This window comes from Pimephales promelas, chromosome 12, assembly GCF_988280905.1.
Source record: "Pimephales promelas chromosome 12, fPimPro1.hap1.1, whole genome shotgun sequence".
Classification (NCBI taxonomy): domain Eukaryota; kingdom Metazoa; phylum Chordata; class Actinopteri; order Cypriniformes; family Leuciscidae; genus Pimephales; species Pimephales promelas.
Genome location: NC_142780.1, coordinates 27,976,582 through 27,995,591, shown reverse-complemented (window position 1 = coordinate 27,995,591; position 19,010 = coordinate 27,976,582). Strand labels below are relative to the sequence as shown.

Here is a 19,010-nt window from a genome sequence, read left to right as displayed (position 1 = left end):
AGTACCCGTTACTACTTCTTAAAAAAAAAATACAAAAATAAACAATAAAGGAAAAATCTTTGTTTCACTCTCAAACGTGATTGGATAACACCGTCTCATCCCAAGTCGTCATATAACTGACGTCTTTGGACGTCTTTTGACCATACGTCAACATCTGCCTTTTTAGGGTACCCTTAAAGGGTTAGTTCACCCAAAAATGAAAATTAAGTCATTAATTACTCACCCCCATGCTGTATCAACCCCGTAAGACCTTCGTTCGAGACTTCCTTAGATTTCCACGACGCATGCGCGAGAATTGCGATCTGCTTACACCAGCTTACACTACTTCAGATCGCAATTCTCGAGCATGCGTCGTGGAAATCTAAGGAAGTCTCGTTTCTGGCCTACAAGGAAGAAAAGAAATAGTCGAATAAACTCGTTATTTTTGTTTGTTTTTTCGCACAAAAAGTATTCGCATCGCTTGATAAACATATAGTTGAGCCACGGTAGTCACTTGGGATATTTAAACATTTTCTTCATTGACTTTCTGGGCCGTCAAAAGGCAGTCCCTTAGGCAGCCAATGTGGTAGTTATACAGCTCTCAAATTTAATCAAAAATATCTTCATTTGTGTTCCGAAGACGAACGAAGGTCTTACGGGGTTGGTACAGCATGGGGGTGAGTAATTAATGACTTAATTTTCATTTTTGGGTGAACTAACCCTTTAAACATCGGTTAGTTGACAATCCTGGGCCGTCACACAACTGACGCTTTACCTTTAACGTCGGTTAGGTGACGGGGTAGGTTTAGGTCTGGGGTGGGGTTAGGATCTGATAACGTCATCTAACCGACGTTTAAGGGTACCCTAAAAATGCGGATGTTGACGTATGGTCAAAAGAAGTCCCAAGACGTCAGTTATATGACGTCTTGGGATGAGACTGCGCTGGATTGGATTGTGCAGGCGCCACTGATTAGGACAGCCTATCAGCAATCACCTTCAGCTTTCCGCCAATGGTCAGATTTAGATAAGAGACAAAACCATGGACGAAGCAATGGATAAAGACGCAACAGGTCCATTCGGGGAATCAACCCATGGCCCCACCTCGCCATTTCAATTTTCAGAAATTTTCTTAAAATGTTAAATCACAATGAAAATCACAATAAAACACAATAAAAAGATGAAAATGACTTGATTTTACTTTCAATTTCTTTTACATTCCCCCATAGACATATACACTAGACGTCACCTTGGGGTTCTAAGCATGCGTCGAAACCGCCGCCATCTTGGAACAGGGGTCTTGTCATAGGAAGTAGGTAGGTAACGCTGCTAACTCTGCCTTTACTTCGAATTAATTGATGGTGGTGGACCTTTGTGCTGTGTATGATCTTCACACTAATGAAATCTGAACTAGGAAGAATGTTTTTTAATTTTTTTATTTTTCCTGGAATCAATGGTAAATACATGTCTGACCGTTAGAACGAACCCAAAAAAATGCATTCATGATGATTTATGGTGATTTTTATTTCTGTTAGACCTTTGTCTTCATTGATGCTGATGCATTAAAGTGGAGGGGCTCCCCTGTCCCAAGATGGCGGCTCTATTGATGCATTCGTTCTAATGAACTGCCATAGGTGACTTCTAGTGTATATATCTATGACATAAGGTATTAACATTTTTCATAACTCCATATAGGTTGTTTCTGTACATGAATGAAAGCTTTGTGGCAGTAGTAATGCTATATTTAGAAAATGTACTCTCTTACTATTGATACTCAAGTACTTTTAAAAACAAGTACTTCAGTACTTTTCCTTAAGTGGACATCTGACTTTAGTACTTTTACTTGTACTTGAGTAAAATGGAGGAAGGGGTATCTGTACTTTTATTCAAGTAATAAAGCTGTGTGCTCTGTCCACCTCTGCATTCCACTGAATACCATTCAAAATGTCTGAAAAGGTTTGTCCAAAAAATAATAACGTATTTAAAATACAACAGAACACGTTTAACAATAAAAGGGCTTTGTTTGGATATATAAATCCTCAAACAAAGACATCTTTAACTACATATGGTGCTTTCAGAGTTGCCCAGTTAAACAGAGTTGGCCAAAGTGACAGCTTTACATTTGTGACTCATTCCACAGCAGAAGAAACAAGGGTTCGATGTTACAAGAGGGAAATTGTTTTGGGATCCAGGACAGTGCCGTGTGGTTGTCAAGTAAACATGGTGCCTGTGGAACCCATTAGAGATGGACCAAGCTGATATTGGCTTTTCTCTGCGGTGTATGGGCAACACATGGGCATCTTTATGAGACAGCTGCCGAAGTGAGGAGTATAAAACCCGCTGGATGCTCTTCTGCTCCTGTCTTCAATTTATCATTGAGGTAGGCCCATATTGCATGATTATTTTGACAGTAACGCCGTCGAGTGTGCTTTTTTTCCTGTTGGACCTCCGTTTTGTTTTGATCTTGAAGTGAAGGTAGCTCTGTGTTCCAGAAAGAGGTCGCTTCTCTCTGGAACTCTCGCTGATACTCGTCTGCTGGACGAATTTCAGAGGGTTCTGGAAGGGGCCCATTATTTCAGCTGGATTTTTTTTTTTTAAAATCACCAAGTTCACTTGACCCCTTTAGAAATAAAATGTTTCATTGTATCAATTCCGCAGTCAAATTATATAAAGTCTTGAAAGGTTTATAGCATTTGTGCTTCTATTTAAGTTGGCTATCAGAGAATTACACACTTAGGAGAGATTGTTGTAGTAGGCTATTTCCATTGTATACATGTAGAGTTTAGTTAACTTATTTTTCTATTTTATTCTATTTGTGAGTACAATAAATAATTTTTATTTCTCTCTCATAAAATAAAATGAAATAATCCTCACAGGCTTACTTTCTATATCTGAGCTGTAGAAAGAAAAATTATCTCCTGACTATATATCTGTTTCGTCAGATTTTGCGCATTAAAATCATTAATAAGTCATGATATCTGTTATCTTGTCCATGCTGGAAAATAACCATGACCACCCAACATAACAAAAAATGTTTCTGGAACAAATCGCTTGCCTTTAATTTTCTATTCTATTTTAATTCTTTAAAATATTATTCTATTTTATTCTTTAAATTTCTTCTATTATTTTGTTTTTACAAAAGACGAAATGTAGGCTAATTATTAAACCTATTATTTATTTATTTTAAAGGTCAGTTTATTTTATTCTTTCCTATAAATGCAGTTGAGTAAATTTTATTATTTAAACTAATGCATTCCGTTTCATTTGTTAACTTCATTATATTAGCGAAGAATAGTCAAGTTATTAATACAATTTCGTTCGGTTTCTTAAATTATTTATTTTCTGTTTATTTTGTTACTTTATGCTAAATAAAAATATAGAATAAAGCTACAGAGTAAACCATATTCAATTTAAAACAGTATATTTATTCTCTGATACAGTGTGACTTTCACTTACACCTGCAGCCTATGGCGCTTTGTACTGTGTGAACACTGGTTTAAATAAAGTTTTCTCCCTTTTGAAGCGCGTCCTCTTCCGTAGTCAACATGGCGGAATACGATCTGACCACCAAAATCGCCCACTTTTTGGACAGGCATCTCGTTTTCCCACTGCTGGAATTCCTTTCAGTAAAAGAGGTATATTTGTAACATACGTTTGTTTTTGCAGGCGTGTTGTAGCACTGTTTGTTTGTCGAAGGCGGCATAGTTAATGCCACGTGCGCGCAGCCGGTAGCCGCACCGGTAACTTACGTCCGGTATTGTTTAAAAAAAACACATAACTCATGAGTTCAGCCGGTTATAAATAACACACAGTGAATACAGGTTATCGACAGAACCAAAAAAACGGTGACCTTTATAATTATGGACACACAGTGTAATCATAGTACAAACTAACCTCTCTATTAGTTGTTTGCTAGCCGTGTATGCTAGCAAAACACAGTGAGCTACCTAGCTTTCTAAGCAGCGAGAACGTTTCTGACCAGCTGACGAAAAAGTAACGTTACAATAGTATTTTGAAATATAATTACAAATTAAAATAAATGTTTATTCCAGTCTTCAGTGTCACTTGATCCTTCAGAAATATTATATGCGGTTTTGGTGCTCAAACATTTATTATCAATGTTAAAATATACTTATTTTTGTGGAAACCTGAGGCAAGTTTGGGGTAAGATCTATCTTTAAAAATAAGAAGAAATAAATACTCTGAATCAACAAGAAAGCATTAAATTGATGCAAATGACAGTAAATAGATTTATAATTTTGCTAAAGATTTTTTTCAAATTAACGTTAACTGTTCTATTCATCAGATTTCTGAAGGTAGTATTACGGTTTCCACAGAAATATTAAGCTGGAACTGTTGTCAACATTGATAATAACATATATTGATAATTAAGCACCAATAATAATTATTGATACAATATTGAGCACTAAATCATCATATTATAATGATTTCTGAAGGATCATGACACTGAACTTAGGACTGGAGTAATGATGCTGAAAATTCAGATTTGCCATCACAGGGACTAAAATGCATCTTAGAATATTTAAATGGAAAATATTTTAAAATGTAATCATCACAAAATTACTGTTTCAGTATAGTCGTAGTGAGCATAAGATACTCATTTCAAAGGCATTAATAAAACTGTTCCTATATGTATGCATTCTCACATCTGCATGAATCCACGGTCACTGTTTTCTAGATCTACAATGAGAATGAGCTCCTCCATGGAAAACTGGATCTCCTCAGTGACACCAACATGGTGGACTTTGCCATGGATGTATACAGGAATTTATATCCTGATAAAGAAATACCCAGCTGTGAGTGCTTTCAGTTCTAATGGTCTTCAGTAATAATGTGATGCTTGAGAATTGGCTAATGTTTGAGATTCATATTTAAAATGCATCACCTTTTCGCAGCTCTCAGAGAGAAGAGGACTGAAGTTGTGGCTCAACTGAAACAACTGCAAGCTGACACAGAGCCGATTGTGAAGGTGTTTGAGGACCCGGAGACCATGAGACAGATGCAGTCTACAAGGTACAGTTAATTCTGAAATTACACATGCACTAATATTTTCAACTGTCTATTGTCACATATAGTCCTTTTGTTTTTGTAAAGGGATGGCTAAATCTGATTTTAATTTACTCACCCTCAGGCCCACCAAGATGTAGGGAACTTATAATCCTTCAGTGGAACAGTTAATACGTTTTTTTAGCTGAAACTGTGGTACACAGTGATTCAATGCAAGTCAATGGCTACTGTCACTTTGGGAGTAAAAAAAAAAAAAGAAAAAGTATACATGCAAAACAAAATTAATACCCGTGGCTCCTGGCTATAAATTAAGGTCTTATGAAGTGAGATCTTATCGTAATGTACTAGGAATGCCAGTGTATGGCAACTGCCATTATTTGCCATACATAAACGCCTCCCCTGGTTTTAGCTACAAATCTTCTTTACTCTTGTTCTCAAGAAAAATAAAATCATCCACATCTTGGATGGCCAGAGGGTGTTTAAATTAACAGCAAATTTTCTTTGGATGAATAAAGTATCCATTTATTAAAGGGGTTTGTCTCACCTGACTATCTAAATATCAATACAAGCCTTTTGAGATGTTCCTTTTAACACACCTGTCTAGAATTGTGATCGCTGCATTTATTACGTCTTTAGAAAATTTAATTATCTTATAGGAACATTTTTTTGACATCAAAATGTTACACTTAAAGTTTGTTGGCCAAATGGCCATGGCAAGTAAAGGATTATATTTACTGGCAGTAAAAGTAACAAAACAAACATAAACACAAAACTCAAATCAGGACTGGCAAGCTAACTAATCCAAACTACAACAAAGTTAACATTTCCTAATTACCGAGAAAAACAAACACCAAAGAATCGTCTAGGTACGCTTGCTTACCTATGCTTTCCCTCTATTGTAACATAACAAAACTCACCATCCTGTACAAATGAAAAGGAAAAACCACCAACAATAGGTTTCCTGAGGTAGGCCATTGTGAGGTGCCACCAGCAGCTCTTAAATAAGCAGAGGCCGCAGGTGTTAGGAATAATCAGGCTCCGCCCCCATCCAATTGGTAACTATCCTCAGAAAGAAAAAAGAGAACATAACAGTTATTATTATTAATTTATTATTGTTTTTACTTTGTCAGTGCTTTTGATTTTAAATTAATTTATTTATTCAGTCATTTATTCAGTCAAGTACCGCTCGTCTTCATTGGCGCGTTTGTGTATTCAGACGGGTTTTGACTTCAAATTAGAATTGATCTTTCTGTACTTAACAGTACATTTGTATAGACTTTTACATGTCTGTGGTTTTTACTGGAAGAAGACTGGAGAATCGTTTAATGTTATGACAGAAGATTAGTCATTGTCTATGCCAAGCAACAGCTGAGATGGTACATTTAGTTATTTTGTCGTTCATCTAATGCAAGTTGAACAGTGTACAATTGCACATTTGAGACAAGACAGTCCTCAGGGATGTGGGATGAAGCCCTGCTCGATGCTAGACGATACTCCAAACAGAACATTTGTGGCTCTTTTTCTGCATGGTCTGGCTTAAGTGCCATTTAATTAAGTGGATGGCAGAACATCAGCGGGCATTTGTAATCACAATCGGTTCGCATTTGATTGAAATTGCCATGTGGATGAGTATATGGTTTCATTCTGCAAATTTCACAAGAGCAGAATGTTAGAGCATCTTGTGGTGAGTTTCACGGAGGCTACTTTTTTTTTTTTTTCTGATGCTGACTTTGCCGTAATTAAAATATTTTGGTTAAACTTAGTCCTCCATCTAGTGCTCTCTTTTCTTTGATGGATGTGCCTCAGTTCTAGCTGCTGGCCAATCTAGAGGTTTTAGGTTTAGATGTGTGGTGTATTAGGGATTTAGAGATGTTTTTTTTTTCTTAATTAGAAGAAGGTTGTTGTTGCATTGACCACTAAAGCAAGGGGATATTAAATAGCTTTACCATTAGCATTTTGGGGGATTTGCTGGATTAGAGATAGTTGATTCCCGTTGATTATGTAGGATTGAAAAGACATTGTTGTGCTCTCAATCAGTCGCCATTAAAACGAGGTAGAACAGAAGAGAATTTATAGCAATGAGCTAGTCACTGATTTAGCCACTATATTTGAGATCATTTAGACCTGATCATGAGAAAACTGTTCAGAGTTTAAATATTTGATTCTTTGCCTGTCTTTTATAGCAGGGATTCCCTTTTGGCTGATCCTTTGGCCTAACATGTTTACTTGAAGAACCCGCTGAAGTTAATAAGATTTCAATAATTTAATGACACATTCGCATGTTCATGCCACGGTTCTCTGATGTTGGTTATGGCCTGTGGTTTTTTTTTTATTTAACTTTTATTAGCTTTTCATTAACTAATGAATTGAATGCAGTTTCTCATGAACCCACAAAATCTTATATGATATTAATATAAATAATTAACAACTAAAATGGAAAATCAAAATACAATGACATGTAGCTTTCAGTTGTTTCTTAAGTAATAATAATTAGATAATTATTCAAAAACAGTTTTTTCTTGTTAATATTAATGAAATAAATTACATTTACCGATTCATTTACATTTATTACTGTGAATATTGGTTTTGTTAATTATAGTTGTAATTGTAGCTTTGTGATTTTAGCAGATTTAGCCTAGTTAGAATCTAGGTTTTTACACATACACAAAAATAAATGTGTTGTGGTTGGTTGCCAGGGTGTTGCTATGCAGTTGGTAATGTGTTCTGGGTAGAACTTATTGCGGTCTTATACTTTGTTAGGATGTTCAAAATCAAAAGCTGCATGATTTAATGTGTCAATATCTTCAATCAAAAGCTGCATGATTTAATGTGTCCATATCTTCAACACAAACCATGTTGGACAAGGCATGCCCCAAAGTTTAATATTTGGGGTCAGGGGTTTGTTGAAATTCGCTTTCCACAGCTATAATCGCTAATTGCTTTGGTTAACTTTTAAATCACATTTTGCTAGAGCTGTTTTATATCTTTTTTGTGTCTGTGTTCTATGTCTTTTGGCCCCTGTAGGTATAGAGGCAGCAGCTGAGGCCACGATCTGCACTTAGTTATTGTTTAATTGCTCGCTTTGACTAGGGTTAATACAGCACCGTGCTTCCATCTATTTTATCAGGCTACCGATGTGTGTTTGTGGTGTCTCTACAGTGTGAAATCTCAGTAGGTGGTATTGCCTTCCCTAGACATTTTTAAACACCAGTTTGCGTTTCGTTTCTCCAAAACATGCTTTTATCACAGTTTAGGATTAAGTATGTGGCCTTAGAACCAGGCGCAGTCTTAATTAACCCACTCAAATGGATGTCTGCTCTTCATTAACGAGCGACTTTGAAGTTTACTTGTTCGATCTGAATTTTTCGGGTTTCGGGGGGCATTTTTTCGGTGTCTGGAGTTTCACAGGCCGAGACGACCACGAGGAAGTGCAGACCAGGACTCGTCTTTATTTGTTCTTTTATTTGTTAATAGCTGCTTGTGTGCGACACGTTTCTTTTAAACGACGTCAGTCGGATGTTTACTCGGTCAGCTCTGACAATGTCGCTCACAGGGCGGGTGCTGTAAGCAGGTGATATCATGTTTGGAAATCTGTCAGGACCACTGTTCAGGAGTGTTAGGACAAATGGAGTGGCGATGGATTTTTTTTCTTTAACAGACTGAGCGTGATGGATGGATGAGCTGCACTGAATGGCTGAGGGCCGAGTTATCTCGCAGTTCCCTCAGCACCAATGCATTGACCTCCATGGCGAAACCTGCCCTGCCTGTTCCTCATTTCAACCCAGACGGGGGGTGGTGAGAGCTGACTGAGTAAAGATATAATGTTCTCCTCAGCAGACAGATAAACATGGACTGAATGTTAGTTTTTACTAGGTGAGAGCTGAGGAGGTTGGGCGAATGCAAAAATGTTCAGTATTGACTGTTCGAATCTGGTTTGATGTGACAAAACAAGCAATTTGAAAAGAGCAATCTCGATATTTGTTCTCTACATGGCATTATTTCTTCTGTGAATCACAAAAGAAGACTTTAAGAATGTTCACACTGCTCTTTTCCATACAGTGACAGTGAATGGGTATTGAGTAAGACTGCATGATTACTCAGAATAACCAAATTATTATTATTAAATTATCTTAAATTCTCAATTTGATTTGTTAATGTGACTGGAGGTCAATGCATTTTACGATGTAGAAAAATACATCTTGAAAGTGTTCCATATGACTTTTTCCTCTATATTACATGTCTTCTAAAGTCATACAACAGCTTTGTTTGAAGAATGGACTGGAATTTGAGTCATTATTCAATCAAAATTAGCTCTACAGAAGCCATAAAGGTTTCAAAAGACAAGAGTTGCTAAGTAAATGACAGAATTGACATTTTTGGGTGAACAATTCCTTGTTTTTATTTGGAGCAAGATTATAGACCAATGAGATTTCACAAAGGGTGAGGCTCGCCAGCGCAACGGCATAGAAATATAAATCGGACAATTGCATAAATGTACTGTTGCTGTTTGCAGATATATCTGCTTAGATCAATAACCTGATTTACACCGAAGAGAATAGTAGGTTTTACTTATCGCTGTTTAGGACGTGGCGTAAGGGAGGTGGCTCGTCTCCACCCAGAGTCCCAGCATCTGTCAGATGATAGTATAATGGAACAGAAGCAGTTCTGCAGGAGAATGCCTTTATAAACAGCCTTTGAACTTCCCCACAAATAAAATAAGCGTGCAAACCTCCTCTTTCTGTCTGGAGCATGCATGGCTTCATTTGCCGAATCCTTCTGAGGTCGGCCACATTTGGCGGAGGTGGTCATGCGGTAAGCTTGGTTACCAGCCCCCTGTGCCAAAACTCAATGATACGCACAAGTCGCAGTAGATTCTTCCTCCATCTCACCTGAGGAGGAGACACAATATGTTTGTTTTTCATTTCTTCGTTACCTTATTTTTTTTGTTTAATTAGTTGTGTCTCCTAAGTGGTGTTACTTAAGGCTCGTGTTTTGGTTTGTTTTTTCTAATCTAAACCCCAGTATTAAACGTTTTTGTGTAACTCATCACGCAAAGTTTGTGTTATGGATATGAATGATACCTAAAAAAAAAAAAGTTTTTATTTTGTAACAATTTATTTTGATGGTCCCTTTTGAACATTTCTGTTGATTATAAGTAACTTAGCAGCTACAAGTCAACTAACTCTCATTAGAGTATTAGTAGTGTTAGTCTGTTTAATATTTGCAAACTCTTTATTGTGATACTTCTCCAACAGAACTTCTACTGACTATAAGATACTTTGCAACTACATGTCAACTTATTGTAACCCTAACCCTACCAGTCTACTAATACTCTAATAATACTTGTAGGTGCAGCGTTACATAAGACTACAGAATGTTAAAGGGACCATCAAAATAAAGTGAAACCTAATATTTTTATATTTTACATTTATATAAAAAAATAATTTTCTTTTTTATATTAAATTCTAAATAAAGTAGTGATTTTATTGAATGATTATTTCTACCTTTTAGAAATAAGTGTATTCCATCAACTGTTGCTCACAGCAAAATGTTTCTGTGTTCCAGGGACGGGCGTATGCTGTTCGACTATCTGGCTGACAAGCATGGCGTAAGTACTTCTGCTGACTCTTCCACCCTTCTGAAGAGTTCTCATGACTTCTCTATGAACCCAGTGTTGTTTTCGGGGGCCAACAGGAGGGGCGGCCCTGAGCAACGAAACATTAAACGACTTCCCAAACCTTAAGTCATTTTCGGGGATTTTATGGCTTGCAGAAATTTCTGCGGACATTTACATTCTGTGGCGAATTGTTAAGAATAAACAGAACAGCTCGGGACCCGTGGGTATGGCCTCAAGAATGCTGGGGATTCTATATTTGACTTGACGGCACTCCCACCCCAGCATCCTGAGACTGACCTGGGGCCTGTCCTCAGTGCACCTTCACTGCACAGGCTACGCCGTCTTTACGACACGATCCTCGCCTTAACAACCCTCTCGTCGCCGCCCCCAGGAAGGCCCCTGTGGCCTTAACGACATCCGCACCAGGGCTCTAGTTTACTGTGACCACACAAACACAGATCTAAACTACACACACAATGAGCTCTCTGTTCTAAGATGCTCTGGCAGCAAGTTTCCCGAGCATGTCCATCAAACTGCCGGTGCTCTCTGGTCATCGATGTTAGCTGAAATTGAGGATTGTGTTTGAGGTCATTTAGGTTCATGTGAACAAAGTTTCCCGAAGAGCTGTTCCTTGATGTTTAAGGTATCTTATTTGATTTTTAAAGGAATAAACACGTTGTGGGTGATCTATCATCAGTGGACACGATTAAGCTGTAGAAGTTTGTCAACCAGTAGAGATTTTGGACTGTCGTCTCTATTGTGGTTACGCTCATGTGATGTTGCTGTGCTAAAGCTTATTGTTTGCATGCATTTTTAAGTATAAAAACAAATGATTTTAAACCTGTTAGCAGCAAAAAGAGAGACTGTTTCTAAGCGCTGTCTGAGAGATGCGCACATGATGAAGCGTGAGTGCTTTTCACAGACAGTGAACAGTTAAACACACATACTTGTGTGTCAAAGTGACCATGTCTTTTCAAGTAAACAGTCATTTATGTCTTAAGTAGGGGTGTCCATGGTTAACCGATTAACCGTTTAAAATTGCATAACCGAGTGAAAGCTTTTTGCTCGGTTAAGTGGCGTCAATACATATTTCATGATATTTGCACAAAACCTTTGGGGTTTTTTTCTTTCTGAATGTCGATAAAAAAATATTGTGAAATGACAGCGTTTCCATTAACGATGTTATGCGACTAAAACATCTTTTTTTTTTTCTTCCGCGAAAAGTCATTCCAAAAATAATGGCAATGGACGTTGGTAGAGATTATTATTATTTATGGAAGGAGACATTGTGTGTTATCCAAGCATTAATGGCAGGGAAAGACACAAGAGTTCCTGGGTGTTTCTCCCTCATTTCTGCTCCGCGGTCTGGATTGTGGCATTTCTTTGAGGTTTTGTCTAGTAGGCTATTCCTTGTATCTTTTATGAATTTTAAAAAGAACTCTGCCTCGTATTATGTCCAAACGGTCAGTGTACTGTTGTGTTCATTCGTTTCCCCTTATTTAATCCGTTGGCCTGATTGCAAAACGAAAAATGAACGGTTGTTTTATTTTGTAAAACGCAAACTTGAACACTAAAATGTTCATTTGAACTGTAGGCCTACGCCAAATGCTGCGCAAAAGTATAGGCTATATAGGCTACATATCGACGAATTTTCAGATATTTGTTTGATTTTTTTTGCCCCTTTAAACATTTAAAATATTTGAAAAATTATTATAGTTTTTACTGGTTTTCTGAGGCCAAATTAGAACCTGGAAATGATATTTCCCCCGCAGTGCTGAATGAGAAGAGCCATAACCACAGCCTACAGAAAGGGGATTTATAAGCTATAATAAATGTGTCTGATAATAAAATAATATAAAATAATGAGGCATTAATTTTGTATTAATAAACTATTGTTTTTTTTTAAATCAGTTTTGGCTAAAAAACAAATCTCCATCTCCGCATGCACCAGAGAGAAATACATAATTAGCTAGGCTACATAATTACACAAGTCAGAAGATATTGGCTTTCGGTTCGAATTTGTTCGTTTTAAATTGGACATTTAAAGCTTTAGCCTACAAACCTCTAGACTAAAGCTTTAAATGTCCAATTTAAAACGAACAAATTCGAATGCGGTGGCTGTTTCAGTTCTCGCGCTTCAGTTCACGGAGATCATGAAGCGCGCCTGTTTGTTAAAGCACAACGTTTTCTTATTGTGAGTTTACGCAAATAAATGTATTTGCGAATAATGTATTATTATTTTCTGTATGACCAGAAATGAAAGAGTAGCCTATTTGTTTCCACTGAAAGAACTGCAATGAAACTGCAAGTGTTCACATGGGCTTCTCGCAGCCTTCAGTGCGCGCTCCACACTAAGCACACTTGATATGCGTCAAAATATTGTGTTTATTTGTGCTTTGTTCCTTTCTTGAATAAAGGAGTCTTCTACATATGCAGCCTAATAAAATGTTACAATAATGATGATGATGATTATTAACGGAGTTTTCGGAGTATTTTCAATTGGCAATTTCAGTTTGAAGGGTGATGGAAACACGCCTACTTTAACTGCTCTGAACTTACCACTGCGTTTTATTTATATAAATTAATTTCGTTTCAAATGGGGTCCAACCAGTTATCAAAGGTGTTAAAAATTAACTCTGTATCTCGAGGTTGCGCCGCGCATACTATGGTTAACCGAGTATTAACCGATAAGGGCCTCGGTTAACGGTTAATGAAAATTTTGAAAACGTGCAGCCCTAGTCTTAAGTAAGCATAAACGGTTGAGAAAGAAAGTGCATGAGTATATCCGTGCAGTCGCTCTTAAAGTGACTGCATCCAAATTTACCTGCTCTCGTTATTAATGTTAATCAAACAACAAAAAAAGAGAAAATCTCTCACTGCTCTTGACTGAATCTCTTTTGTAGCTTTAATAAGAATAAATGTGTATTTAATTTACATTATAAAGGCTATGTAGTTTTTTATACATTTGATTACTTCAATAAGTTTCATTATTAATAAAATGACTCCTATCGTGATATAAGATTGGTCAAATCGCCCAGCCCTAGTTGTGCTCACTGATTACGTTACGTGATAATATACGTTAAATACGTTATGTTTTCACACCCTGCTGTGAATGTTATAGCCATGAATTAATAAAGGCTTTTTCTAAGTTCTTGATTGCCTTGGCCTTATGATTTTTGTAATTTAATTGTCTATTTAGCTAAATTGTTCAAGCAAGTTCAAGGCTTATCCAGCATCTTCATGTGGCAGAAATGTTATGTTACTCTTCATTTCCATTGCGCATAAATACACATTTTGTGCATCAAATCATAAACGGTGTCTAGTGCTAAAGTTTATCACCTTGCATTGAAAAATGACTTTGCGACTTTGTTTAACATCCGTCTTTCCTTGCAGTTCCGGCAGGAGTATTTGGACACCCTGTATCGATACGCCAAGTTCCAGTACGAGTGTGGGAACTACTCAGGTGCAGCGGAGTACCTCTATTTCTTCAGAGTCCTGGTATGTGTCTTACCACACCCCTGTCTTTAACAGATGACAGAGTTGTGTTTTCTAGAATTCTCCTCTGGGATGTTCCCAGTGGGGCAATTTTCAAGAGCTTCTTTTCATCACGACACCCTTTCATTTTCTCCTTCTCAAATTGATGCCATTAAATGCATTCTTCGTTTAATAAGTTCTTGTCTAATGGACAAACAGTTTTATTTTGATGGAGAGTCCCCTTGTGGGTGTTAATTGAGCCAGACGGTCGCTCTATTGAGAGTTTGAATTATTGTCTCTGCTTATTATGGTTCTGCTTTTTTAGTACGAGACTCTGCCAAATCCCGTGAGTTACGAGCATTACGCATGCACTTAACGTTGTGTTTTTCAAAATGACGCAGATGAAAAGTCGACATGGCTCGCTCACTAGTGTTGGGCGATATGCTCCATTTTCATATCGTCCTATCGTCAGCCTGTGAGATCGGCGATACACGATATTATCGTGAGGGGGCGGGGCTAACTTATTTGATTATTAACTTGATTATTTAGCCTACTCATTAATTTGCTTGTTTTATTAGCCTACTTCGTTTTATATAGGAGAATCTTTTTTCTATTTTGCTAGCAAAGGTGGAGTGTTTATTAATAGGATCAGGTTATTTCCTGGTATAGTGAAGTAAAAAAAAGAGATCCTAATCCTTTTGTTTGTCAACGGGAAATTTACGGACACATTAGCCTATTCTCATGCCATTACATGCAGCATTTTGGTCTATTTCTGCACGAGATGAAAACACGTTTTAATAATTTCTTGGGTCAGAAAGAGTCGGAGTTTGCGATATGTGCCCCCCTGTGCGTTCTCTGCGCACTTCACATGCGCACTTCAGTAAGCACGAAGTACGCGGGTTAATGTGTTTTAAATGCCGATAGAAACAAGAGCAAGGGCCAAACGTCTAGCTGAGTCGATCGGTTTATACTTATACTTATGACTTGACTCTGATAAAGGAAACGTTTACATGAACACATGCATTGTCAAGTTTATTCAACATAATCAGGTTAAGAACGTCGTCGCATGTAAACGCGCTCTATCTCTGAAAGTGAAAGTAAAAACGGACTGCTTTCGGCATCTGCATTAACGCCGCGTTCCCTCAGAGACGACGATGATAACGGTAACTATAATACTATTTTAGTGATATTATTATTAATACTATTTAGTAATTGTATTGTTTTTAGTGTTAGTGTCATTAAACGTTTTGATGTGTTACAGAAACAAATACTGACGAACAACGATGCCGTTTTCATCTTGGATCTGTAGGAAATTTAATTTTGCGTCTGTTAAAACGAGCACACTTGATAATTTGTGAATGGATCACCTTGCGATTGAATTTTGATGTGGGATGTTTTTTAGTCTGTTTTAAAAACATTCTCTAAGAGGAGTCCTCATTAGTGCGTGTGTTGTTGCATTGTTATGAGGTGATGTTGTTGTAAATTTAGGCAAGGCAAATTAATTGTAGTTCCTAATATTCATTTAATAACAATACTAGCTTTATAATAATAATTATAGGCCTAATAATAATAATTTAATACATTATGGTAAAACGAGCCAATTATCGTATTGATATCGTCAAAGGCATCTGCCATCGGCGATATCTCAGACTATCGTCGATACACGATACTATCGTCTATCGGCACAACCCTATCGCTCACAGGTAGATTTTCTCAAATTAGAATCCAAACCTTTTATCATGAAATATTGTGCCATTTATTCATTGCTCCACAAAACAGGCAACTTTTTTTTTTCTTCACTTGAGGCAATCCGAAGAGCTAAAAGCTCCCGATCTGTAATTACTTCTGAAAAGTGCCATCCCATGGCTTGTTAAATTCCTTGCATGTCTTGAGTGCTGAAAAGAACCTCTTCAAGGACTTGGTTAGGAGTTGTTTCAGGGCTGTGTTTAGTGGCAGACTTCATAAGCTTATGGGTTTATGGGCAGTGCTGCTCCCCATAGATGATTGGTGGGGATTTTGTGGCCTAATCACTCTCGGTTTGACAGGATTCCCCAGTTTTTGTAAGGGTTAAAGGTTGCACAGCTTGTTCCATATAATCCAAAGACACCAAATAGGCTTTTCAAATGAACGTGACTAGAATTTGTGTTCTTCTAACAGTCAAACCATTTTGAGTCTCTTATTGAGACAAAATTTCATTAAATAAATGGATACTTAGGCCACGCCCACATTCACAATGATGTTAAATGAAGCCCAAATCAGAATTGCATTGTGAAGAAAAAAAAAAAAATCCTTTTAAATCATTTCAGTTCTGATCTGGAAATAAGATCAGATTCACATCTGATTTTTGTTTTGTGACTTCAGGTAGTCAGGTAGCAATTCCTTTAAATGAATCATTACATTTGTTTTAATACTTTCATGAATTAATTATGTTTATATCAGCTATATTATTTTTTGCTTATAATAATAAATGCATATCATGCTATTTATTATTAATAATTACATGTGTACAGGATTATTAAATCCATGCATTATTATTATCATTTTTATTAATTTTGTTTGCATGTATTTATTTTTATTTTCTGTATGTATATACATTTTTTCTGTCCCCTAGGAAGATTTTTTTTTTTTTTTTAGAAACAAATGCTTTTCAAAAAACTAATGTGCGACGTATATGCGACACACTGAAGCAGTTTGTTTATGTCTATGGACCCATCATGGCAACGGACGCGAAGTTACCTTTTGATATAGCCTAATGTTTGACATTAAACATATCAGCTCCCTTGCCGGCGAGCTCAACTGATTTGCAGAGGCGGGATTTAAAGCTTTTCCCTTTTACTGGTGATTCACTTTTTTTTTATTTTTACTTCATATAATGTTAGTCAACAATCACATATTTTACCATTTCATGTGTTTTACCCCTTCAGGCTGATTCAAGACCCCTCTGCTTAGCGTTAGAGTTCGTGGGGTTGTATTCGCTATAACAACCTCTCGCTATACATTATTCCTTACTTTTATTTATTTATTTCTATTAAGGCTGACAAGACAAAATAAGGACTGTCAAGTGTGTTTAAACAGTGCGGTAAAGCAAACAAACCAGTAGCACTACCATTTTAGCAGCGCCGTAAGCGGACCTTTCACTGATGTAATGACGCAATGACGTGTACTTGCTAGCCTGTTCCATTTACGTGTTCTCCGAATCCTAAAGAGGAGCCTCGTCTAGCCTCTGAAGGAAATGACTTGGAAGGATCCGTCCTGCCAAGGAAGTATCCTTGACATTGAGAAACACATTTTGTGTATACATAAATCTCCGATCCATCGTTGTCTTCCTCATCTAATTTTTTGTCGCTCTACATATGTCATCTGGTATCATTGAACCGATGATATGACTATGAGCACCCAATAACACAGCTCTGGGCATTCGTAACCACGCCCCAAATGCGAGAAATGTGGTTTCCAGACCACGTCTCATTCTCAATGATACGTGGTCTGGCGTGAGCCAGGCTCGTGAGATTTACAAAATACTAAATAGATTACAAGTGCTTTTTTTAATCTTTTTTATTTTATACTTATTTTTCAATGATAAAACTTTCAGGATAAGATTTTCACTTGCTGGTTGGTTGTCTCCTGATCATACGCGTGTCTGATATGGACTATATTTAAAAGGTTAAGTGAACAAACTCGCCAAAAAACAAACAAAAATCTGATTTCAGCATAGAATTGGATGTTTTGTCTTGGGGTGTGAAACTAGCCTAGAACGCACAATTACTCACATCTTCATTTAAGTTCCCTTTCCCTTTTTAAAAAAAAAAAAATGTTGTTGTGTGGATAATGATCCAGGCGGTGATGCACCGTGGACCTTGGATTAAATAATTTTCACCAGTGGAATACTTTTGGAATCAGATAATACCAAAGTAGGTTTGTGGGGGAAGATAATTGCAGTTCACTGAGAGTACTGGCAGTATCCATGTTACACGTGCGTACTTCTTATTTCCTCTATAAACAAAGGGCTCATTGCTGGGGCTCTGGTGTTTGTGGCTTCTCTCCCACTGCCTGTAGAAACGAGTGAAAGATGAACTTATGGGGAAAAGCATCCGGGTGCTCAGAGCCCAGCACAGTGCTGCTGTCTAGCTAGTGGGGCGGGGGGCAAATGACGGCTGGGAACGAACAAATTGACCCGCTCCTTTCTCTCTGGCCGCAGTGTGTGGAGGTAGTCCAGCGCCTTAAAGAGAGGTGCCCATTGTCAACGCTGCCCTGGGCCAAGAGTGTTGCGAGAGGCTCCATGCCTGGCTAAGTTATCGGACTCCCTTGCCGGCGAGCTTTTCTCACATAACCACATAGCCTGCCTTCTCACATGGAATGCACTCACTGTTTCTTCAGACCAGCTCTCACGTATGGTTCACTCAGCCTACATTGTTGTAAAGAAAAAAAGCCAGACGTTTGCCAAGCATCGCTGTGGCAACAAGTGACCGAAAAGAAACCCTTTATTTAATTTTAAATAGTCTTGGTTTTAGCATTTCAGAGGTGTGATGAGGTGTGATGATCCACTTCAGAGCTGCGTTGTTTAGATTTGCAACATGTTTCCCATTTGTGAATGATCTGCAGCGTCAGTCACGCTGTTTGTTTGTTTGTTGTGTCCCTGTGGTTTTCGTGGGAGCTGAGGGAAGGAACGGCCGGCGAGCCTTGAATTATACCCTTCAGTTTTTGTCAGTCTTTTTTGCATATTCATTAGTATAGATGCTTCAAGGACATACTAAAAAAATGACTTGAGAATTCTGTCATCATTTTTCACTATCATGTCATCCAAAACATGTATGATTTTCTATGTTTTTTGTGGAAAAACTCAACACAGTGTTTTTATTTTTTTAAAGAATGTTTTTATCCATATACCGGTAATAAAAGTCATTGGAGTTCAGAA

General features: G+C 37.4%; 1 protein-coding gene across 1 annotated transcript in view; it reads left to right on the top strand.

Moving 5' to 3' along the window:
- Window positions 1–3,452: 3,452 nt before the first annotated feature.
- The window catches only part of eif3ea (eukaryotic translation initiation factor 3, subunit E, a), a 41,307-nt gene continuing 25,749 nt past the window's right edge, over window positions 3,453–19,010 (top strand). The window contains exons 1-5 of the mRNA XM_039650819.2: window positions 3,453–3,611; window positions 4,676–4,793; window positions 4,893–5,010; window positions 10,570–10,612; window positions 14,015–14,119. Coding sequence (XP_039506753.1) covers window positions 3,522–3,611; window positions 4,676–4,793; window positions 4,893–5,010; window positions 10,570–10,612; window positions 14,015–14,119 — 474 coding nt within the window. The 5' untranslated portion in view covers window positions 3,453–3,521. The remainder of the gene's footprint in view (window positions 3,612–4,675; window positions 4,794–4,892; window positions 5,011–10,569; window positions 10,613–14,014; window positions 14,120–19,010) is intronic.